General features: G+C 40.9%; 1 protein-coding gene across 1 annotated transcript in view; it reads right to left on the reverse strand.

Annotated features, from left to right (window-relative positions):
* Positions 1-25,041, reverse strand: part of LOC126474659 (uncharacterized) — a 42,025-nt gene extending 16,984 nt beyond the window's left edge. The window contains exons 1-4 of the mRNA XM_050102138.1: positions 24,778-25,041; positions 20,443-20,647; positions 1,651-1,802; positions 1,336-1,545 (exon numbers count right to left, since the gene is read on the reverse strand). Coding sequence (XP_049958095.1) covers positions 1,336-1,545; positions 1,651-1,802; positions 20,443-20,647; positions 24,778-25,041 — 831 coding nt within the window. The remainder of the gene's footprint in view (positions 1-1,335; positions 1,546-1,650; positions 1,803-20,442; positions 20,648-24,777) is intronic.
* Positions 25,042-25,647: the final 606 nt, after the last annotated feature.

Below are 25,647 nucleotides of genomic sequence, written 5' to 3' on the forward strand. Positions count from 1 at the left end.
TTTTCCCCACGTGAGTGTTTCTTGGTGTTTATGAACTAATTCCCCAAAAATTCTGTCTAATAGAAAGTTTGGCATGTTTAGTTGGTTGTTTACTTTCAGTATTTTTGTTGTCTCTGAATACTGGTGATGGTTATTCCAATATCACACATCAGCCTGGCAGACAGAGGATTGTAGTTTTAAATTAAAAAAAAAGATATGTTCAGCCTTTCTTCTTGTTGTGTTCTGTCTTGACAATGGAGTGATCCATAAGAGATGAGATGACGGGTTTTGTCATTCACTAAATTTACATAGGACCAAAATGTTCTACTATTTTATGAAATATGATGGACAAAATTTTCATTAGATTCAGCATAGATCAACTGACAAATTTATGAGTTTGTATTAATCTTCCAGCTTCCCTGCAATCTCTTCCGATCTGAAAGAGTCATAATCTGTTTCCTCAACATTTCCCAAATGATAACTTTGCTGTATTTTATTCCTCACTTGATACACTTTTATTCAGAATGGAATTTATAACTCTTCGCTATCTCTCACTTTTGATCTAAATGGTACTAGTATGCCTGAAATATTGATAGGATGTAAGTGATTGTGTATTAGATATACCAGACACACAGATCTTCTATAGTCTTCTTGATAAATATTTTGTCCACATTTATTATCACCACTCTAAGACTAGCATTGAGATCACTAAGCCTTGTCTCTCTGCTGGCACTGCAAATAAAGACTGCTAAATTTTTTTAATTATTTATGTTCATCATCAGATGGAATGCATTGCGACTTCTATATTCGTGGATGTGTAGTTATATGTTTCCTGTTATACATATTCACAGATCTGTAGTCACATGTTTAGAAATCACATTGTTGTTAAAGTAGTCAGGAGCAACAGAGAGAGAGGGGGGAGGGGGGGCAGAGAGAGAGAGAGAGAGAGAGAGAGAGAGAGAGAGAGAGAGAGAGAGAGAGAGAGAGAGAATTTGTTAACTCTTAAGATTTTGTCTAAAAATTATTACATTTTCCATCTCACCTGCTCACTGATAAGGAACTGATGATGTATCTGTAGACTTATTTTATTCTACTCCAAATTTTCCATCAGTACATATTTCAGTGTTCCTTACTTCATTTTATTCTGCAGCAGGTGTAGCTGTTTTATTGATTACACGCCACTCATATATCAATAACTATAATGACTCTGCCTGTAAATGGCTTATAATGTTGTGATTCATTTATGCACTAGTGCTATACCAATTATCTTGCTCTTATTTGTATGGCACATAGCTGGCTGTAATACTTAATGAATGGAGTAAATAAGTACAAGTTGGAATGGAATGACATACTTACATTATCTCCGGTTTTCAGTGTTGCAGGAAATCTATCAGTCAGAAACTGTGTGATCTCTTCATCTTGACACAGCACAGCTATATGCAGACTGCTTCGACCATATATGTTCTTTGCAATAGCAAGAAGTTCTGCATCATCTGCTTCAAGAAGCTCACGAACTCTCAAAAGATTCCCCTGACGTACGGCATTATGAAGCTCCTCTCTTCTTTCCTATCACAACAATGCATTTTACTTCTACAAGTGCAAACTTTTTTGTTATGTTTCGATTTACCCATAACATTTAGTTATTAATTGCCTTTATTAATAAATACAAACCTCAAAGTCAGATATAGACTGCAAAAATTGTAATGTCTCAGGCTGTTCACTTTCTGCTACTACCTCAATTATTGATAGTCCATCATCATTTTCGACATCAAGTATATGATCATAACCCTCTAGCAGAAGTTCCATAAGCTTCTCCCTTTCTCCTGGAATAAGAATTTGGAAGCAGCATAATTACTTCTCACCCCAACTCACAAAATAACAATGAAACTCTACTCGACTGGAAGAAGAGAAAAAACATTACAAATAGAAACATGGAATATACTAAGTAAGGCATTTCCCATATCCAGCCTTGGTTTTTACAATCAGTGTGTTATTTTATAATAAATAATTTATCTGCTTCCATAGAGACACTGAGATAAGAAAACTAATTGTAAGTAATAACTGTCTATTTCAAATGTAGATAAGAAATTTTAAAACAATAGAAACTCCAGAGAGGAACTTCAGCAATGTAGGAAAAGGCGGATTGCTACTTACCATAAAGAAGGCACAATTAAAAGACACATACATACAACTCTCGGTCACAGCCTTCATCAGTAAAAGAGTGACACACACCATTCATACACACAAGCAAGCATCCCTCATGCATACATGACCACCAACTCCAGCACGTCGGGCTGGAATGCAGCTATCACATGGCATGCAAGCAGCAATCTGAAGGGGGCAGGGAAGAGGAAGGGACAGCAGTGTTTGGGTGGGAAAAGAGAGACGAACAATGTCTGATGGAGTGTTCAGGGACTAGAACGCCAACAGATGCTGCATCGGGAGGTTCTGGGGCAGGGAGATGGGGAAAAAAATCAAAAAGGGAGTGGAGAGGGGAAAGATGGATGGATGCATAGGCAGAGGGCAACAAATAAACAGAGCTGGAGATGAGAATGGGGAGGAGATGATAGGACAGAGGGGGCAAAAAATGTTGGGTGGAGGCTGTGGGGGCAGTAGTTACTGTAGGTTGAGGCCTGGCTAGTTATGGGAGTGGAGAACGTGTTGTAAGGATAACTCCCATCTGTACAGTTCAGAAAAGCTGGCGGTGGAGAGAAGGATCCAGATGGCTTGGGTAGTGAAGCAGACATTGAAATCAAGTGTTTAGTGTTCAGCTGCATGTTGTGCCACAGGGTGGTCTACTTTGCTCATGGCCACAGTCTGACAGTGTCCGTTCATGCTGGTGGACAGCTGGTTGGTAGTCATACCAATATAAAAAGCTGTGAAATGATTCCAACAGAGTGGTAAATGACAAAGCTGCTTTCACAGATGGCCTGATCCCTGAAGGGGTAGGCTTAACCTGTGACAGACCTGGAATTGGATGTGCTGAGTGAATGGATTTGCCAGGTTTTGGACCTGGGTCTTTCACAGGGATATGATACTTGTGGCAAAGTGTTGGGATTGGAAGTGGCATAGGGATGGACTAGGATATTGTGGAGGTTGGGTGGGCGATGGACCACCACTTTGAGGGGGGGGGGGGGGTATCTCAGGTAGGATGTCTCTCATTTCAGGGCATGATGATAGGTACTCAAAGCCTGTCGTTCAGTTGTTCCAGTCCGGGAAGGTACTGGATGATGAAGGGGACACTCCTTTGTGCTGGTTCTTGGGAGTGATGGGTGGATTGGGGGTGTGAAGGCAAATGGCACAGAAGATCTGTTTGCAGACTAGGTCTGGGGGATAGTGCCTGTCTGTGAAGGCCTTGGTGAGACCCTCAACATACCAAGCAAGGGAGTTTTTGTCACTGCAGATCCGCTGTCCCCGGGTAGCCAGGTTGTATAGGAGGGATTTTTTGGTATGAAAGGGATGACAGCTTTCAAAATGCAGGTACTGTTGGTGGTTGGTGGGTTTAATGTGGACAGAGATGCAGATGGAGCCATCAGAGAGGAGGAGATCGACATTTAGTAAGGCGGCATGCTGGGAACGAACATGGAGTGTCTTGGCCCAGAGACCAGATCATGAATATATCATTAACGAACCTGAACCAGATTAGGAGTTTGATGTTTTAGAAGGCTAGGAAGGTCTCCTCCAGATGACCCATTAGATAAGAAATTTTGTTTTGTATGTGAAGATCATAATTCTCTACAATTCTCAACTGAAGTTAATGTCATGGTAAAGGATTCTGTTACAAAATATTATGTATACCTTAGCACCAAATCTAATCAAATATTTATTATCACACAACATGCCTCATACAGTGAAATATAGGGCACAGGTTACTTGTTAATTCTAGGGTAATAAAACATATGGTGTTACTTCTTTATCGAGATACTGTTTTAGTTGTTTATTATTAACAAGCTCATCTACACTACAGTAACACTTATTTGTTGGGAGTTTCAGTAATTTTTAGATTTGGGTCACACTTAACTCTTACAGGTTTTATTTACAAATTTCATGCCCATATAATGAGGAGTTTCTTCATATAGTTTTAGTCTGTAGCTATGTACCACCTGCCCTGTTTCTAGTCTCATGCTGAGGCACAAACAGTTGCTCTCAAAAAATTGTAGGTTTCTCTTTGGGGAAATGAGAGTCTCATGTACATACAGACTTGGAGTCGACATCAGATTTAACTTTATGGTCAATGGTGTGGAATGCTGTTTTGTTTAAGCTCCCACCATAGCTCTGATGACCTTTTTCTGTAGTCTAAAAGCTTTGAGTAGATTAGTTTTCTCAGATAATTATACCGCATCTAATGAACAGAAGAAAAATATGAATGATATACAGTTTTTCTACAGTAAACTCAGTGATTTTATATAAAACATAAGTGGGACTGTTCAGCTGACTCAATATGCTGTCCACGTGATTATCTCACAAAACTTTTTTTTGTAGTAATATTACACCAGGAAATTTGGCAATTAGCGATGTTCAGTTTTTTGTCTATATTCAGTAGTATATTTCACTTACACATTGTGTACATAGTTTTATGGTGATACAAACAGTTTCCATTTTTGCATAGTTTGGTTTCAAGTTATTATTTTTGACCCAAGTCTGTAATACCCAAGAGCCTGCTCAGTGTGGCAGAGTAAAGTTTCATCAGTTTTACAGCACACTATTGCTGTTGAGTCATCTGCATAGAGGATGCCATCAGAATGAATCTGGCTTGGCATATCACCAATGTAATATCATAATACTAAGGGCCCTAATACTGAACTTTGTGGAATGCCTAATTGTGTGTGTTTCCAGCCAGACAGGAATTTTTTGCCATTGACTTAAACAAGTGCGCTTTTTAATGCTTGCTAAATAAAATGGCATCCAACTAAGAGAACTACCTTGAAAACAATAGTTTGTTGAGAAGCTGGGTATGATTTATAGCATCAAAACCTTTGATGAGGTCATAAAAGGCACCGAACACATATATTCTATTATTAGGAATCTGTTTACTTTTGTGACCACTTTATTTATTGCGTGGGTTGTGCTGCAGTCTTTAATGATACAGTATTGTTAGCATATAGTAATGCCGTGGGATGAATTATAATTTTCTAACTGATCACTAGGACTGGGATTGTAATGACAACTCATTTTTTCCCCTGAAATTCAGGGTGAATTTTACGTCATTATCCAGGTAATGTAGCATAGGAAAATGTATTTTTACTGTGCATATGAAGCCATATTTAGATATTTTTTTTAGTAAAGGTCATGTCTCAACCAACTTTGGTTATAATAGGTCATATTATGGCCAACTTTTCTCAAAAATGCATATTTTTGTTGTAACTTGAAGGCCACAGGAAGAAAAACATGAAAATGTTGCACACATGATGGTGTTTTGGTGGTATTGTCACAAATAAGCACAACCATTACTACAAAGCTTTATTTATTGGAACTATAGGTGGCAAGCAGTGTAACATACTAGTTGGTTTGATAAGACGTTGCTGCATGGGGTCAGAAAAATAAAAATAATGGTCTCAAAGCCAACAAAGGCAGCTTGCAACATAATAAACATTGCACACATGGCCACACTGTTCAGTTTGAATAGAAACTCAGCTTGGTTCAATATTCTGAAAGTAAAGTGCTCTAGTAGTATGAAGTTGCAAGATTTTGTTCATTCTTTGGTAAGAAGATCTTGAGTATTGATGGGGAAATATTACTTTTGTAACAAATGTGAAGTTAAAGTTAGTGCAGAAAAGCACTTTGTGTGGAAAAACACTGTAATACCACCAAACACAGTAACTGTGTGAAGAGAAGGCCTGAAGATGATACCAGACAGATACTGTTATTTGAGAAGTCAGGTCCATCTTCAACTGCACAACCATTCTTCAAGGACTTTTATGAGATTATGATGTTTTGCAACATCTCATTGGAGAAACTGAAGAATCCATGCTCCGGGCAAGTCTTGGAGAAGTATACAACACACCCACTGAGTGGGTTAATGCAGTAATTAGCACAGTGGACAAGCATTCGGCAGGAAGATGGCTCACACCCATGTTTGGTCATCCTGATTTAGGTTGTCTGTGGTTCCCCTAATTGCAAATGCCAGGATGGTCCCTTCAAAGGGTCTAGCCACTTTCCTTCTCCATCCTTTCCAAATCTGAGCTTGTGCTCATCGCTAATGACCTCGTTGTCAATGGGATGTTAAACACTAATCCCCTCCTCTAGAACACACCCAGTTTCAGGTGAATCTATGTGTGCCATGAGGAGGTGCTCAACAAAGTGGCTGGTGTTCTAAAAGTTGACAGGCCTAGGTAAATGTTCCTCCTAATGTGTGAAGCTCTCAAAAGAGTAAACAACTTAACAATTGATAATTTCTTTGTTAACTCTATGGAACTATTGTGGCCAGGTGGCTTGAACAGAGACAGCGGTTTGGTGCTAGTGATAGATGGCTTAGGTAGCCAAGGGGCTTCAGATTATCTACCCAGTTGGTGTATGTCAGTTGCCTTGTACATGCATTACATAGAGATGCAGAAGCCATCATATGACTGAAAGCTACTGGTGCTCAACAGTGTGACACCCTGGATGTTGTGCAACATCTGCAGATTGAGTTGGGATGAGCTTGTGAGGACATAGAACCACTGGCTCTATCCCCCACCCCCAATAATATCTCTGCCCTACCATAGTAAGAACAACTGTATCTTTGCCAGATCAGTTCTCTGTAGTACATGCTCTATGCTACAAGCAATATGTATAGACTACGAGAATAAAAGTATTCATAGTAAGTGACAGGAGTGTCAGTGATTATTTATCATCATAATTACCATGCCCACTACCTACAAGCTCATAGTCATGTGGCTGACAAAGGGAGCAACAAATTGGAAAGTTTTCTACAGTGAAATCTTGGATATTATACAATGTGCAAAATTAGTGAGTCTTTCTGGGAATGCCACAACATTTGAACACAATGAACCAATGCTGGCCTGTAGTGACCTTTCTGTCTTCAAATATGCTCCTGTGACATTCTGTGATGTGGAGAGGAACTTTTCCAGGTATAAAACTATCCTCAAGAACAACTGTAGATCTTTGAAAATGGAAAACCTGAAAATGCATGTTTTGATCCCATGCAACACTGCAGAAAATAGACTGGCAGGTTGTATTAACTAATCTGTATGACTTTAAACAAATGGTGTGCAGGAGTAAAATACTTGGTTTTATTGTTTGGATAGGTTTCATTAGTTTCATGTCTTTTTTTTTTTTAGGCACATGTAAACATTTCAAAAATAGTCCTAGGTAGTTTCAAACACTACAAAAAGTAATTAATACACTCACATTTTGTTCAGAAGTGAATTTTGTGTTACATGGTATCAAAACCAATCAACAAGAATGTTTTTAAATGAACTTATATAAACTCATATTTTATTTTTAAGGTTATATTTGTATAAGATTTAGGTCATAAGTGCTTGCATATTTTGATGTGTTTTAGGTCAGTGCAATCTGGGCCCAACTGATCATATGCAACTCTCTCAAATATTATTGAGAAACAATGAGATAGGTCTACATCTCCCCATTTCATCTTGTTTTCTCTTTCTAAGAGCTTGTCAGACCTAAACTTTAGTGTATTTTAATCAATCTGGAAAACATTCCTCATCAAAAGAGTGGTTGCTTATGAGGGAGAGTGGATATGAAATACTATGACAGACTAACTTAGTGCTTGTAGTGGGAACCTCATCCAAACCTAATGAGTTTAAATTTTTTAGGAACATTATGATTTTCAGAACATCAGAGCTTGGAACATGGGAAAACTTAAAAGCTGAGCAATTTCTCTCTGCATAAAAGGATTTGTACTTGATGGTGACCAGTCACCAATATACATGAAGATATCATGGAAGGATTCATATGTTATACTGGGATCTGCAACAGCTTTACCATTTATTACTAGTCTGGAGAGATATTTTCTCTCTGTTATAATGACATCTTCTTTTCTCATAACAGATCAAACAGTTTTTGATACACAGTACACAAATTCACACACATGAAAGTAATTTTTTGTTAACAAACTGGCCTAAAATTCATGCTAATAAATATTTAAAAGCAACAAATTACTTTTATTGTTTGAAGTCTATGTTAATCTCTATTACCGTACTATAAATGTCTATTACAAAGTACTTGGGCCATGATCGTGGTGTAATATCACCACTTGGCCCAAGGTATAATTTTCCTCCCACTTCAATAAATGGTTAACATCACCTAAAATAATAAACTGGCAGCTTGGTTATTACCGTATGATAAATGTCTATTGTAAATATTAACCATTTAAGATTAATTTTATTTGTGCATCTGTAGCTGGAGTAACATTGAATTAAGAACAGAAAAAGTTACTTTTAGAAGAAAAAAAAGCAATGATACATGTCAAGGAAATTTAAATAATTGTTTCTGTAACTAAGATGTCTTACTCATACCATTGGCGTGAAAAAGACTGAAGTTAGAGAGCAAAGACTAGAGCTGTGAGAATGGATCAGGGTACATGCCACCTCAAGGTACAACCCTCTTCCATATTCCTTACCTGATGACCATTTGACAGCCACACCCCACTAGATTGAAAATGTTACTGGACACACACACAGCAACAAATTCATAGATGTGGAACAAGTTGGTAATTCACTAATCAGTGTGAGCAACTATACTGAATTTTCTTTATTGAACATACTGAGAATTATTATTGTGTATTCAGTCTCAAGCACATGCTATTACATTCTCTTTTTTGATCATATATATTACAAAAAATGTTCTGCGAACAGAAAAATCTGATTTAAAGTATAAAGATGAAAATATATATAGAATCTTATGCTCTGCATCAAAGGATGCAGTAGTTTGAAATGTTCTAGCAAATTGCAGCGTTATTTGAGAGTTGAGCTTTGAACCTAGCATTTTGTGTGTAATGATCTTACCGACTGAGCTATCCAGGCACTACTCATGGCCAACCCTCACCCCAGCTTCATTTTCTTGAGCAATACTGTCCAACTTACCAAACTTCATGGAAGGTCTCCTGTATACCTTATGGCTAACACTCCATCCCATATATATTAATATGACTACTTGTTGAAGGAAAAGAATTATCTTCGTACTACGTGTATGGATACTTATGTAACTGGACACATGCTACCTTGTAACACTAACAGAAAAAATCAGTCTCAGGACTGAGATGTTAAGAAAGTTTGTAGAAGAAGACACTAATAAGACATACTTCTGTTGGTTTTATAAATTATGAAGATATCCACATTATTTAGAAACATGGACAGATTTTTAAGGGCTTTTACTACAATATAGAGAACAACAATTGGAACCCTAAATAAGTATAATCTCAAAGCTCAATCCTGTTCATTGCTACTATCAACCACATTTTTTATCTATTTGGTAAAAATATTTCAGTGATTTATATGAACTAATCTTCCAGATTAACAGACAGTATCCTGCAAAGATAGTCCATAGTCTTGTGTCTTCATCACCCTCTACTATCAACATCTTGATAACGCAAATCACACTTTGCTGTGGCTTTGAGAATCTCCCACCACAACCTGAGATGAGGGATATTGTACCCAATACCATACATCATACCTGCAGCCCTTAGTGTGAAATCCTTTTGTCCACCTAAGATGTGAGTCTATCCATCAGTCACTCTTGCTTTCTGCTCATGCGTTACTTCACAGTGGATGACCTAAATGGATGACCTACCTTGCGGTGGCACTCAAGAACTCTCTTCATCAACTGGCTGCAGGATTTCCATTCCAATCAAAGTTACAGCCATGTGTGAAAGCACCCCATTTTCTACTAGCTATACTATACACTGACGTGACAAAAGTCATGGGATACCTCCTTTTGCTCAATGTACTGCAGCAATTTGACATGGCATGGACTCAACAAGTCATTGGAAGTCCCCTGCAGAAACATTGAGCCATATTGTCTCTACACCACCCATAATTGTGGAAGCATTGCTGGTGCAGGATGTTGTGCATGAACTGACCTCTTGATTGTGTCCCATAAATGTTTGATGGGATTCATGATGTGTTATCCTGGTGGCCAAATCATTCATTTGACTTGTCCAGAGTGTTCCTCAAACATACCCTGTTGACACGACGTTGTTGTTTGGGGATATGAAATCCTTTAATGGCTGGAAATATTCTCAAAATACATAAACATTACCATTTCCAGTCAATGATCAGTTCATTTGGACCAGAGGACCCAGGCCATTCGATGTAAATACAGCCAACACCATTACAAACCCTATCAGCTCTTACCAACTGAAATAAGGACACATCTGACCAGGTCATATGGTCACTAGCCCAGGATGGGTGCTGCAGGCAATGTCATACTGTTAGCAAAGGCACTCGCATCAGTCATCTACTGCTATATCCCATTAACGCCAAATTTCATTGCATTGTTGTAACAGGTACATTTGTGATGTATCTCATATTGAGTTCTGTGGTTATTTCAAGCAGTGTTGCTTGTCTGTTAACACTGAAAACTCAGTGCAAGTGCCGCTGCTCTCTGTTGTTAAGTGAAAGCTGTCAACCAATCTGTTGCCCATACTGAGAGATAATGCCTGAAATGTGGTGTCCCTGGCACACTCTTGACACTGTGGACCTCAGAATATTGAATTTGCTAACAATTTCCGCAATGGGATGTCCCATGTGTCCAGCTGTAACTATCAATCTGCATTTAAAATCTGTTAATTCCTGTTGTGTGACCATAATCACATTGGAAACATTTTCACATGAACCACCTGAGAACAAATGACAACTCTGATAATGCACTGCCCTTTTATACCTTGTGTTCACAATACTACCACCATGTGTATATGTGCATTTGCTATCCCATAATTTTTGATACATCAGTGTGAGTGCTACACAGCACTATAAGTACACTAGCATCCAAAAATTATGTGTAATTACAAGAAAGAGGACATATTGCCTTATCAGGATGCCAGAAAGGGTAATGAATGAGCTATAGTCAAATCACAAGACATTTAGCATGTAACAGTGCCTGAAATATATTGTTAGAAATGTTATGATAGCTAAGATACGTATTTGTAGGAAAATAACACAACTGGAACATCTCTTCCACAAAAAAGAAACTGTTCACCTGTTAATAAGGGATATGGTTTCCCCTAACAGTTGTGTATGCTCCACATTAAAGTTGCATGATCTCTACCAAGTTGTTCAAGAGCTCTCTTGGCAGTCAATCCCATTCCTCAACAAGTGTGGTGTGGAGGTCTGGAAGTGTCCCTTGTGGAGGGGGACCTCCCTAATGCATCCCAGGCATGTTTTAGAGGATTCAGATGTAGCCAATCCATGTGACGGATATCTTCACACTCTAGAAATTTGTTCACCAGAGCAGCTCAATGCATGCAGTTGTTATCATCCATAAAGGAGAAGTCTGGAATAACTGCATTTCTGAAAAGGCAAACATGTAGTAAGAATACCTCTTCTCTGCAACTCTGAGTATTTACTGTATCGCTCCAATCACCAATGAAAATACGCAGTTCCGTACAACCATTCAACACGATACATTCCCCCCGACCCCCCAACTCCATGATGCCATCACCACCAAACCAGTCTTTTTCCATGATGTTCCTGGGGTTGTATCAGCTGCCAGGTTCTCTCCCTCCAGAATACTGTACAATGACAGTCATTTTGCAAATTAAAGTGGGATTCTTTTACGTTAAAGTGAGATTCATTTATGAAAAGCCCATTCCTCCATTCATTCATTACCAACTACATAACACACAGGCCATCTCTGTGCTGGAGTGAGGGGATACACTTGGCTGGACATCTGGCAAAAGCAACCCTACTGTTCAGAGCCTGTGATGCACAATTTGTCAGGAAACAGCAACTCCTGAGGCAGTTGCAAGTTCCAATTGTCTTGCAGGTATACCCCTACTTTGCTGGGCAGTCATGGCCAGATATTTATCCTGCTGTAGGATGGTGATTCCTTGTCAACTTTGTAGTGACCTACAAAAAACATCTCCTGTGTCTCAAAACCATCACCGAAGCCTCAAAATGACACTTCATGGCACATTCAAGGATACTGAGACTTTGGTCTGAGAGTGATGTGGTTGCAGGTAGCCAAGTATTATTCCCTGAGAAACAGGATCCAGATGGTATCTTTGTGGCATTAAATTCTCAACTTCATCAAGAGACTACAGTCTTCTCACTATGAACAGAGAAACAAGACTGAGACATGATTGGTCTCATCCGATATTTGTGTTTACCTTACAATATGAAGCCTCCCAGCCCCATCATGCACCAGAACCAGCTACTCTGAACTGTATGAGTGAAGAACTGGCCTAAACTTTCATCAAGTCCTTTACACTCCATTGACTTAATTCTTTACCCGTGTGTAATGTTTCAGTTCCGCCCCCTATCCAATATTTTGCTGGCTATGTTCCATTCTTTTTCTCTTTTGCACAGTTTTGTTGTTAATTCTGTTACTGAATGGTTATTTCCACTGCCATTTAAAGTTGTGTCTTTGTTTCTCCCACTGTATGCATTGCCCTTCACATCTTACTACCAATTTCTTGTAACATGCCTCTACTCTTTCCCCACTATCTTTCTCACCTTGTGGCTCTATGCTTCACACACAGTTCCTCGCTGTAGGTAAGTGATTGTCAGCTCTCATTTTTGTATGTTGTTTACATCCCAAAATTTTCATTATCATTGTCTTATCTACCACAAATTGTTTTTATACATGCTAGTAATATTTGTGTTGCCTGATGACTAAATTAAGAACTACGTTTCTGAATTTACGGGAAATATCAGAAAATTTTCTTAATGTCTTGCAAGTAACCAGGCACACATTATTACATCATGAAATAATTAGGCATTTACATGACTTCCTTGTTAGTGCTACATTAAAATGCCCAGTTTTCTATTTTACATAGTGCATTTCCACAGAACAGTGGAAAATGGATTTGAAACCATTGCTTTTTTTTTCACAATGGGGATCTTGAGTGTGATTCTCCTTGAGCTGAAATTTTACTTCCAGGAAAGAGAGACACAAGTATCACATAATGCTGTTGTGACTCACTGATCTTCTAAAGTGCCACCGTGCAGTTACGCACGTCCTCTACATGCGGCACTGTCTGCCAGCTATGCAGCAGCAGCGCCACATAAGCGGCCAGCCAGCCAGCGGCCGCTAGACTCGGACTGAGTTATGAATTGACTGTTAAAGTGTACACACATCTTACTCTGTTTACTTGATCTGTGACTTTCATGTATTGCGGCTTCCTTGAAATATATTTGTTCAACTTGAAGTTATAACAATTGGCGACGAGGTAGTGATTTTTCTTTTACATCGTTGACCTACATGTTTCCATGACTGCTTTAGAGCAACTATTGCAAGGTCTCATAGAACAGCAAACGCTTCTCACAAATGTGATTCGTGATTTTGTCACGGCATCAAATGCAGGGCATCTCTCATCGTTGTCTCTACCTCCTTTTCCTCCTTACGGCAAGACAGTGGAAGACTGGTCTGATAATGAAAAACGTCTTCGACAGCACTTCTTGGCATTTCATGTCACGGACGAACAGACATGTAAGTCTCTGTTCCTTTCATGGATTTCACCTCAAATGTATTGGTTGTTGTCGCAATTGGCTCCTTTGAAAGATCCTGCGTCTTTGTCCTTTGCTGAAATGTGCTCACTTCTGTCCGTCTATTTTCAAAAGCAAACGCATGTGGTGGCCTCTCGTGTTGCCTTTTATCCTTGTCAAAAACAATGAATCAATCCTATCACACTTGGGCTGCCGAACTTCACGGCGTCAGTAGAAAGTGTCAATTTGTTACTGAAGTTCACAAAGAATCCTACGCCGATTCCATGGTACGGGATGCTATTATCTGATCGGCGCCCGACAAAGAAGTTAGGCAACATGCCCTTCAGTTGGAAAATCCGACTCTAGATGAAGTCCTATCCATCGCTCAGTCATTTGAAATTTCTCGCACCGCTGGAGCACAAATAGAGGGGTGGGGTGACGTTGGGGAAATACAACCTCTGTGCGAAGTTGACGAAGTGTGTGGCGTGTCCCCGCCGGCCGACGTTGCCGCAGTATGCTTCCAAGCGCAGCCTCGGCCTAACCGTAAACAAAACCTCTAAGAAACTGCAGCAAAACCCATGGCAACTTCCTTCATGTCCGCGGTGTTTTACGAAACATTCACGAGAAGATTGTACACAATGTTGGGCCGTGTGTCGCAAATGCAAAAAAAAGGGTCATGTGTCATCTGTTTGCAAAACCGACCGTATACATGATGTTCATGAACATGACGCTGATTCTGATTCTGTGTTGTCTGTCAATTGTACCTCTTTCCTTTCAGGGAAGTTATTCCTCACTGTCCAAATACTTGGTCGAGATGTTCGCATACAGGTGGATACTGGTTCTGCTGCCACTATCATTAATTCTTAGACGTATCTTCAGATGGGTTCTCCAATCCCGTCACCTGTCACTAGGCAATTACAGACTTAAAATAAACAGAACATTTCTCTCTTGGGACAATTTGATGCTGAGGTATCTTACAAATCTGTCGTTCGCACTGTTTCCATATTTGTGGTCGACCATAGTAACACGGAGAATCTTTTTGGATTCGAAGCCTTTCGCTTTTTTGGGTTCTCCATACATGACTCTGTCAATATTGTCTCTGATGCCATTCCTTATGGTTAATTGGATCCCTTGTCAACAACATCCCTTTTTCCTCCTGGGTTAGTCTGTGCAAACGACTTTGAAGCTCATATCAGGCTCAAACCCACTGCTCAGCCTAAGTTTTGTCGGTCTCACCCATTCCTGTGGCCCTTCCTGATCAGGTCAAACGGGAGCTGGATCGTCTCACTGCTTCAGGGGTCTTGCTTCCTGTCACTTCCAGTGAGTGGTCCTCTCCTGTCATTGTCGTTGCTAAGCCAAATGGTGATATTCGTCTCTGTGGTGATTTCAAAGCCACTGTAAATGCTCAATGCCTTATTGACACTTACCCAATGCCTCGACCTGAAGAATTGTTCACTAAACTTGCTGGAGGCCAGTATTTTTCTAAATTTGACCTGTCAGCAGCTTATCATCAACTTCCTCTTGACACTGCTTCCTGGCAGTTTCTTGTCCTTAACACGCCTTTCGGCCTCTATCAATAGCAACAATTGCAATTCGGGGTTGCCAGCACCCCCTCCTCTCTTACAGCGTTTCTTGGAACAATTATTGCTCACTGTCCCTGGGTGTATAAACTACCAGGACGACATTGTTGTCACTGGCTCCACCACTGATGGACATCTTCAAAATCTCCGCACACTTTTTCATGTCTTACAGACTGCTGGTCTTAAGTGTAATCTTCAGAAATCAAAATTTTCTCAGGCATCTATCACATACTTGGGGTTTCAACTCTCTCGAGATGGTATTCGTCTGCTCCAGCAAACTGTCACTGTGATTGATGCCCTTCCTCGCCCTACATTTGTTAAGGAACTGCAAGCCTTCTTGGGGAAAATAGCATACTATCGCAACTTTTTACCATCTGCTGCTTTGGTGGCTCAGCCGTTGCATCACCTGTTGCATAAAAACGTGCCTTTTCACTGGTCCGCATCATGTAATGGGGCTTTCCAGAAATTGAAGACTATGCTGAAACAGGTGCCATGCCTGGCTACTTATTGACCTGACCAACATCTTGTTCTTGCCATGGACGCCTCTCAATACGCTCCATACGGGGTCGGTGCAGTCCTTGCGCACCGTTTTACTGATGGTTCTGAACAACCCATTGCTTATGCCTCCAAAATGCTCACGGATGCCCAACAAAAGTATTCTCAAATTGAAAAAGTAGCTTTGGCCATTATTTATGCTCTTCATACGTTTGGTGTTTTTCTCTATGGATCCAAATTTCATCTTGTTATGGATCACAAACCACTTGTTTCCTTGTTTCATCCATCAATGTCACTTCCTGACAAGGCTCCACACCGCCTCCAGCGTTGCGCTCTTTACTTGTCTCATTTCAGTTATGAGATTCGTTTCTGGCTGACGGCTCAACATGCAAATGCCGATGCACTGTCTTGCCTTCCCATAGGTCCTGATCTGGCATTCGATAGGGACGAACTTTTGTGTTTCCACCTGGATGTTGCCGAGCAGTGGGCTGTGGACAGGTTGCCCATCACTGGGGACCGGCTGGCGGCTGCTAGGGGTTCTGACCCTACCCTCTCCCGGGTTTTACGCTGTATTCATAAGGGTTGGCCAGATTGTCCATCCGCTAAGACTTCTGATCCGTTGCAGAACTACTACACTTTGTGTTACCGCCTCACGGCTAGGGATGGTGTTATCCTCCTTTCCACCGAAAATGCTTCGCGACGTGTCGTGGTACCTGCGTCTTTGCATGCTTCAGTCTTGTGCCTCCTTCACCGAGGGCACTGGGGTGTCTCTCGCACAAAATCTCTGGTGCACTGTCATGTGTACTGGCCCAGCATCAACTCTGAAATCGCACACATGGTCGCTGCCTGTGGCCCTTGTGCGTCACAGGCTGCCACCCCGAAGTCATCTTTGTCAGTGTGGCCTTCGCCTGAGAAGCCTGGGGAGCGTATTCATGCTGACTTTGCGGGACCTTTTTTAGGTACTTATTGGCTTCTCGTTATTGACGCCTACTCTAACTTTCCTTTCATTGTCCGTTGCATGTCACCTACCAACGCGGCAACCACCAATGCTCTAGCTTGCATTTTCTCTTTGGAAGGCCTTCCTTCTACTCTTGTTACTGATAATGGTCCGCAATTTGACTCTTCTGATTTTGCGGATTTTTGTGCCTGTCACGGCATTATGCATGTCACGGCCCCTCCATTCCATCCACAGTCAAACGGTGAGGCTGAACGACTGGTCTGCACATTTAAGGCTCAGATGAGGAAACTCCTGACTTCTTCTGCTGCTGATGATGCGCTTCTCCAATTTCTGGCTTCTTACTGTTCCACCCGCATGGGCGACCACAGCCTCGCTGAGCTCTTACATCGCTGACAGCCCTGCACGCTACTTCATCTTCTGAGGCCTTTCACCTCACGGCCGCAGGTGCCTTCGCTTGGCCAGTTCACCGCCGACGACCTTTTATGGGTATGGGGATGTGGCAGGCGGCCAAAATGGAGTCCTGGCCGCATCTTACAAGACCGTGGCCAATGCCTGTATGAAATCCAGATGGACACGGGTGTTGCAGTGCGTCATTTGGACCAGCTTTGGCCTCGTGTGCCAGCAACGCCTGTTCCTGATGCCGCTACACCACCTTCAGCTCTACCTGATGCTCGGGATACTGGAGTCTCTCATTACTCACAACGCAGTCCTCTCACCATCATATTGGTGCCATCAGAAGAACTGATGCCACCAGATGTGCCCATGTCTCCTGTTATAACAATCGGACTTGCCGCAATGGGCAGATTGGTGCACGGGGCCCCAGCAGATTTGACCCCCATGTCTCCTGTCATCTTGACCCGTTATCATCGGGGACACTTTCCGTCTATACGGGAAGCCTCCTCCTCAAGACTTTACGGCCAGTCAAACAACACCTATGGACGTTAGCAATCCACAGGCCACCTCCATCAAGACCTGTGCAAAAACTTCAAAGGGAGGAAAAGTGTTGTGACTCGCCAATCTTTCAAAGTGCCGCTGCACAGTTACACGTGTCCTCTACATGTGGCGCTGTCTGCCAGCCATGCAGCAGCAGCGCCACATAAGCGGCCAGCCAGCCAGCGGGCGCTAGACTCAGACTCAGTTATGAATTGGCAGTTAAAGTGTACACACGTCTTACTCTGTTTACTTGATCTGTGACTTTCCTGTATTGCGTCTTCCTTGAAATATATTTGTTCAACTTGAAGTTATAACAAATGCTATGTATGGGAAATAGAAGAAATGATCCAAATCATATAAATTTAGCTTCTTTTGATTCTTTTATGAACTAAACCCAGTCAGATACATTGTAGCTAAATAGAGTAATCCTCAGCTAACTGGTATGATGTAGACCTTACAAATATTTAAATTGTTTGTCAAGACTGTATAAATGTTCTGTAAAAATGATAGACATCTGCATCCATATCTATATTTTCAAGATGCCTTCAATATTTTCTGCCCCAGGGCTTCATATTGGCTTCAATTTGTTTGATTTCCCGGTATGGTCATTTCATAAACTGTCTGTGTATGTGCGTGTGTGTGTGTGTGTGTGTGTGTGTGTGTGTGTGTGTGTGTGTGTGTGTTTTCTTCTCTATCTCCTTTATTAATCCAGTCTGGTGAAAACCGCTTTTTTAGTGAAGTTTTCTTAGAAGACTTCCACTGCCTCTCAGTGTAACTTCTTTTTTCCTTGAACTTGTTTTTTGTTGTCATTCCACTGTAAATCACATCACATACACAGCTTTTTTTATGATGGCTGTTGTCTTCTACTTCTCAACTTTCACGGTTTCCTATTTGTCCAGTGTTCTTCCTGAAGGCCCCTGGAATGCATTGCGTCTTTAACATCTTGCATCCATCTTCTAGGTGGTCTACAATGCTTTCTTCACATAGCTGGCGTCCATTCATGTATTCTTTTTGGCCATAGATTCTCAGACATTTGTTGGAGGTGGCCATACCAAGTCAATATTTTGCTATCTATGGCATCAAGAATAGTGTCTTTTTCTCCTGTAATTTCTTGTATCCCATAATTTATGATGTTTTCTAATTCAGTGAAGGGACAATTTCTTTACAAAAAAAACCAATTCAAGGGACTTACATCTGACACTTTCAGTTCAGTACTCCGTCTGATGACAATATAGTTGATTGTACGTTACATGCTGGTTGTGTCCATTTATATTTGTGGATATCTTTGCTTGAAATCCATCCATTAGAAACTTTTAGTTTCTGTTGTTGACATATAAATGAATTAATCTTTTGCAATTATTATTGAATATAGATTCACCACTGTATCAAATTGTGAGGGACATTTGTTTTGGAACCTTTTCTGCCATTTAGGTCACCAGTTATGAACACCTCTTTTCCAACATTTTCCAAAGTTGTTGTCATATTAAAATAGAAATTTTCCTCCTCAGCAGCTGCAGCATCCTGCATTGAGAGAAGTGCTGCTATGGTTACCATAAAAATGATGTCTTATATTGATATCCACTTGCAAACGTCTGTGACTGGTTTGGTCCCTGGATTTTATACATTTTTGTACTTCTTTTTAACTACTAGGGATACTCCTCCTTGGTCTTGTTCTTCTTTTGGTATACCACTTTAGGTATGCATATACCAATATCTTTCCCCTGTTTGTTTTCCTTATTCTTAGTCTCTGTGAGAGTTTTTATGTGCATGTCATACCAATCTAATTCTTGAAATACTTCTCTTTTAGATGATATTCCTGGAATATTCCACATTTCTAATCATAGAACACATTTCTTTGCCAGTTTTTGTTTACATTTTTAACAGTACATTTCTGAGTTGTTGAGAAATTGTGCATTTTGTGGTTTTCTAAAAGTGATGGGCTGCACACGCATTACCTCAACTCCCAACCTGGAGGACTAGAAGATTTTTTGTAGGGATGCTATTTCCTTAGACTGGTTGTATTTCTAGACTTCAGACGCAAATCTTCCCTTTTGAAGGTTGCCATATCTGCCAGCTCCACTGTAATGAAGTCCTTTCTCTCCACCTTTGATGCCATTGTGGTCTTTGTCTGTATCCCTGGACAAGGCGACTGCACTGTAGCCCACAATACTGGGTCCTCAGCAGGATGTTTTATGGCTTTTATTGTTTCAGGAATTGATCACTGATTGTTTGGTTGGATAACAATGGAATACATTACATCTGTTAATTTTAAGTGTGAATTGCCATTCCCTGCATCAGCCATCTATTTTTGGGAGGTATCTGTACATTTTGCTACAATTTTCTGGCAACACAACTTTCCTTCTTTCAAAAACACATTTTATTAACAGCTTCGCGGAGCTTCTCATCTTATCCATTAGGTCATGAACAGCAACAGTCCTGTAATACTCATTTCGCTTGCCCCAGTTTCTTTTAAATCCCGCAATTCTGCCCTGTGGAGAATGATAGCTCTGGCAAACTAAGAACAAAAAATTCCTAGGACATGGAAAAGGCAATGATTTGACATGAAAAAGGCAATGATTTGACTACTGATGGTGTTTGTCAATGAATGCCTTGACTTGTTACATGTCCCTTAAGGTTCTTATGTATGATAGGTTTGGTGGAACATAGACATTGATAACAATGTAATTATATTAGTAACTGAGTAGGTACTAGAGAAGAAACAATAGCTATTAAATATAACTGAGAATCTAATAGCTTCTTTCAGATTTCATACTTATTTTATTGTATTAATTTTACTCTTTATAAGTAAAAGTAATGTGTAGTAGTGTAGTGATAGTTGCTTGCTGATGCAGTTTACTTTATAGGAAGATATAATAATGTTCAGTAGTACCATTTGCAGCAAGATGAAGGACCCACTTATCAATGTCATGAATATTGTCAGGAATATTAGCCTGGATTGCAACATCTCGTGCTGTGCGATACAATTCATCCCTATAGCCAGCATTCAAACCAGTCTCCTGCAGGAGCTGGAATAATCCATTACGCCCATGTGCTCTTGCTGCAGCAAAATGGAGCATGCTCTGGCCATGTTCATCCTGAAAAAGGGAAAGACATCAATTGTTGAGGTTTTGTGCAAGTCATTATCTCTGAGCAGATAAACATTTAAAATTATCTGATTTCATTTGTACATAACTACCAGTAATTACATTTTATAGTCTTAATTGGAAAGTATTAATTCAAGCTAACCTCAATATGTTAATCAAGATAATTAAAACACACTCACCAAAATGTTGAAAATGATAAAAGAAACAGCAATATTAATAAATAAACAGGTATTTTAAGAGCTTGTGAAAGAAAACATTCATAATTCAGAAACTGAATACATATGAAAGAAAGAAAAGAGTAGTACTGGAGATACTAGAGATGGAAAGGAAATATACAAGACGAGAAGAGGTAATGATAGAGAAAAGATGTCCATAAAATTTCAATTAATGCAGCACAGAAAACATGTGGACTTCATGTAATACACCAGGTTCTTTTTTGCTAGCAAAATACAAATTCTTGTCAGGCTGTGAATTGCACAATATTGCTGCTGTTTATTGATATAAATTGTCATAAAACATTATAAAGACTACAACTTATAAAATACATTACAAATTTAAGACAAAGTTACAAAATAGTAATATTTCATGCAATATGAAGCTTCCTGAAATAATAAATTTCTGAAATAAAGCTAAAAAACAACACTTTATACTCAATAGACCCCACATTTAAAAGGCTTGAACACCCCAGTCCTGAACATTTATATGCTCTCATTCTTCAGTAGCCTATCCATTCCTGGAATGTGCAAAACACACATTAAAGAGCTGTTGATCTTCTACTAATCTTCCCTTCTCACCAGTGATGGCAACACTCCAGTAATTATTTGGGCTAGTACGATCTTTCCCAAATTTCAGTACAAGAATCATCATTGATTCCCTCCACATTTTGTGCCACTGTCCATGAGATCAGATTTTTGTTAAAACAGTTGTTAAGTTTAGCTGTTTTTCTTTGTTTATATCTTTCAGACATTGGAGGTTGTGGTTGATATTCTCTTTCTTTCATTCTATTTTTTCATTACCTTCCTTTTTGTCAACGTCTAACTTTCAGAATGAAGCGATATATTGTTGGAACTGTGAATAAACAGAATAAAATGGTATCAAATGCAAAGTGTACAAAACATAGTCATAGAAGCCCAACTATCAGTTATGATAAAGAAAACATGTTTTTGACAAATGAAAATCAGTTTTCACTTAATTTTATTTGCTGGAATTGCATTAAGTGAAATGCTAACAACATGTTGGTACAATTTTAGAAACAAGTACCGCGAAACTAGCACTACTAAACCATGCTTATCTGCACCTTCCTTTTCATGTGGCTACAACCCCTGATATTTTCCAATGATTTTTAGAGCAGTTGACTATGCTTGTCCTAGGTTGCATTAATTATCTGGATGATATTGATGTCATGGACTCCTTCATGGCGGATCACTTGAAAAATTTGCACAGCTTGTTTTCTGTCTTTCAGTCCTCAGGCTTACAGTGCAACTTTGTGAAATCTCAATTTTTTCAACCTTCTGTTGTTTACTTGGGGTTCAAGGTTCAAGGTCGTGCAGGATGTGGTCCCCCCCTCTGCCAGATCACAACTCTCCTGTTCCATCTACACCTTGCCGTCGTCCACAAAGGAACTTCAGGTCTTCCTAGGGAAGATAGTGTAGTACCACAAATTAATGAAGGGGGCAGCCACATTTGTCCACATGCTGCATGCACTGTTACACAAGAATGTAAATTTTTGCTGGATCCTGGACTGCAAAAGTGTTTTTTGAATGTTGAAACCCAAACTACTCTTGGCAGCCTATTTCGCTACATTCTCTCTGGACCAGCACATAGTTTTGATGAGTGATGCCTCACAATACGAACTCGGCATGGTCCTAGCACACCAATATGCTGACGGCTCCAAATGACCCATTGCTTTCACCTACAAATCTCTCACTCCAGCTCAGCAACAGTACTCTCAGGTGGAGAAAGAGGCTCTTGCCATAAATTTTACATTTTTTTGTGTGGCTCCAAGTTTTGCTTTATTACAGGCCATAAGCCCTTGGTTTCCTTGTTTAATTCTCACCCTTTCTTGCCTCACAAGGCTGCATACAACCTATAGCATTGGACACTGTTCTTGTCACACTACAGTTACAAAATCTATTTTTGACCTACATCTAAACCTGAATGAAATTTTTGATCTGCATTGTGTGCTGATATGAAACTTCCTGGCAGATTAAAACTGTGTACTAGACCAATACTGAAACTCGGGACCTTTGCTTTTCGCAGGAAGGTGCTCTACCATCTGAGCTACCCAAGCACAACTCATGGCCTGCCGTCACAGCCTTAATTCCACCAGTACCGTGTCTCTTACCTTCCAAACCTCACAGAAGCTCTCCTGCGAACCTTGCAGAACTAGCACTCCTGGAAGAAACGATACTGTGGAGACATGGCTTAGCCACAGCCTGGGGGATGTTTCTAGAATGAAATTTTCACTCTACAGTGGAGTGTGCAATGATATGAATCTTCCTGGCAGATTAAAACTGTGTGCTGGACTGAGACTCAAACTCAGGATCTTTGTGTTTTGTGGGTAAGTGCTCTGCCATCTGAGTTACCCAAGCACAACTCACGACCTACCCTCACAGCCTTAATTCCACCAATACCTCGTCTCCTACCTTCCAAACTTCACAGAAGCTCTCTGCCAGGAAATTTCATATCAGCGCACACTCCACTGCAGAGTGAAAATTTCATTCTGGAAACATCTCCCAGGCTGTGGCTAAGCCATGTCTCTGCAATATCCTTTCTTCCAGGAGTGCTAGTTCTGCAAGGTTCGCAGGAGAGCTTCCATGAAGTTTGGATGGTAGGAGACAAGGTACTGGTGGAATTAAGGCTGTGAGGGTGGGTCGTGAGTCATGCTTGGGTAGTTCAGATGGTAGAACACTTGCCCGTGAAAGTAAAGGTCCTGAGTTCGAGTCTCAGTCCAGCACACAGTTTTAATCTGTCAGGAAGTTTTACATCTAAACCTGATAATGCAGATGCCTTGTTCTACCTTCCTGTGGGTCCTGATCCTGACTTTGATTGTGAAGAATTGCTTTGCTTCCATCTTGATACTGAAACACAGAATGCAGTCGAGGGTTTCCCAATTACAAGCTTGCATGTAGCCACTGCAGTTGCAGCAGACCTAGTTTTCTGCCAGGTGGTTCACTTTGTTCAGTAGGGCTGGCCAGATAAAACACCTGGTCAGGCTTTAGCCTCCTAAGCAACTATTTTTCCTTGTGGTATTGCGCCTCCATTTTTGATGGTGTTTTCTGTTGTCCACGGAAGACCTCTCTCCCAGAGTAATCATTCCCACATTGTTACTGCGTGAGGTTCTACATGTTCTCCACTAAGGCCACTGAGAAGTTTCACACACTAAATTGTTAGCCAGGAGACATGTTTTTTGGCCAGATATTGATGGCAAAATTGTCTGTTTTGTCATGGCTTGTGAGCAACGTGCCCAACAACAGGCAGCTCCCAGGGTGTCTCTGTCCCCCTGGCCCACTCCATGACAGATACTGGAACACATTCATGTAGACTTTGCAGTTTCTTTCTTGAACTCCTATTGGCTCTCAGTTGTGGATGCACTTTCCCAGTTCCTTTACAGTCTCCAGTATGCATCAATGTTGGCTGGGATCACAATTCATACACTTTTGAGAGCTTTTTCTTTTAAGAGATTGCCTGGTACCTTAGTTTCTGATAATGTGCCCCCTTTGTTTCTCACATCTTTCGGTTGTTTTGTTCCTGTCGCAGCTTCACTATTCCACCCTCAATAGAATGGTGAGGTGGAATGACTGGTGAGTGCGTTTAAGTCCCAAATGAAAAGGCTTGTTGTGGATTCTTCACCAGATGATGCTCTTCTCAATTTTATAAGGTCTTATTGCTTCATGCATATGGGGGAGCAGAGCCCAGCTTAGTTCCTTCATAGCCAGCAGTGACGCATGCTTCATACAGGGACCCCTGGTGTGGGCACAAGAATTTGGTCACTGGTCCATGTGGATTCTGGCCACTGTAGTCCACCACTGGAGACGCCATCTTTGTGATGTCTGCATGGCCAACGGGTTGGTGGCACATCACTTTGATAAGCTGCAGCTCTGCTCACTGCCAGAAGCTACCATTTCATGGGTGTGGCCCCAGTTACTGCAGCCCGCACCGCCACCCTTTGCTTTGAGTTGCTTGGCAACTGCTGTGGAGATGCCTCTGTCCCAGTGGCTGCCTTCTCCATGTGTGGTGCCTTGGGGTTGCAACTTCCCAGAGCCTGGAACTGGTCCATCTCTGGCCTCGGGTCCACTGCCACAGCTTGCAGTTCCCTCAGGCTGCCTCCACGGCCCCCTCACCATCATCACCTCAACCATTGGTGCCAGTTGGTCCAGCCCCATCTCGTCTGCAGATGAGGAAGCAAAGATGGTGAGGGCACCTTCCCCTCCAGTGCTGTTGTTGGGTGATGCATGGGCCTACCACCCTCAGGCATGCTGGTTTCTGTGCACATTCTGGCCCTATGCTCTGGTGCTTGCCCGGCACATCGCCCTGCTCCTGCTGTCGCCACCAGCTGCTGCCACTCCAAATCTGAAGGATGTTTTCTCTCAGAGGAAAGGCATGCTGTACCCTGCTACTAGTGCATGTGAGTGTGAGTACCCTGAGTGTAGTGTCACTGCATGTGTGTACTTAAATCAACCACCAACTGTATCAACACAGGCCAGCCACTAGAGGCTGCATGTAAGAAGTGTGCACATGGCATGGTCTCCACCATACCTTCTGCCAGTGACTCGCACCTATATGTGAAAGAAGCAGTGCTGACTCACACTCACTGTGTTCTTTTAGTCTGTACAACTCACGTCAATTGTTCTGTGTATCACATGTTACACCTACTGTATCATTCTCTTGTCTTGTTAAGTGTGTAAATATGAGAGCCTTATTTCTGCTATTTTTCAGAGGTTTGTGAATAAAGCCATATTTATGTTACTTGAATCAATTTGATGTATTAC

Source organism: Schistocerca serialis, chromosome 4 (assembly GCF_023864345.2).
Source record: "Schistocerca serialis cubense isolate TAMUIC-IGC-003099 chromosome 4, iqSchSeri2.2, whole genome shotgun sequence".
In the NCBI taxonomy this organism is placed as follows: Eukaryota; Metazoa; Arthropoda; class Insecta; order Orthoptera; family Acrididae; genus Schistocerca; species Schistocerca serialis.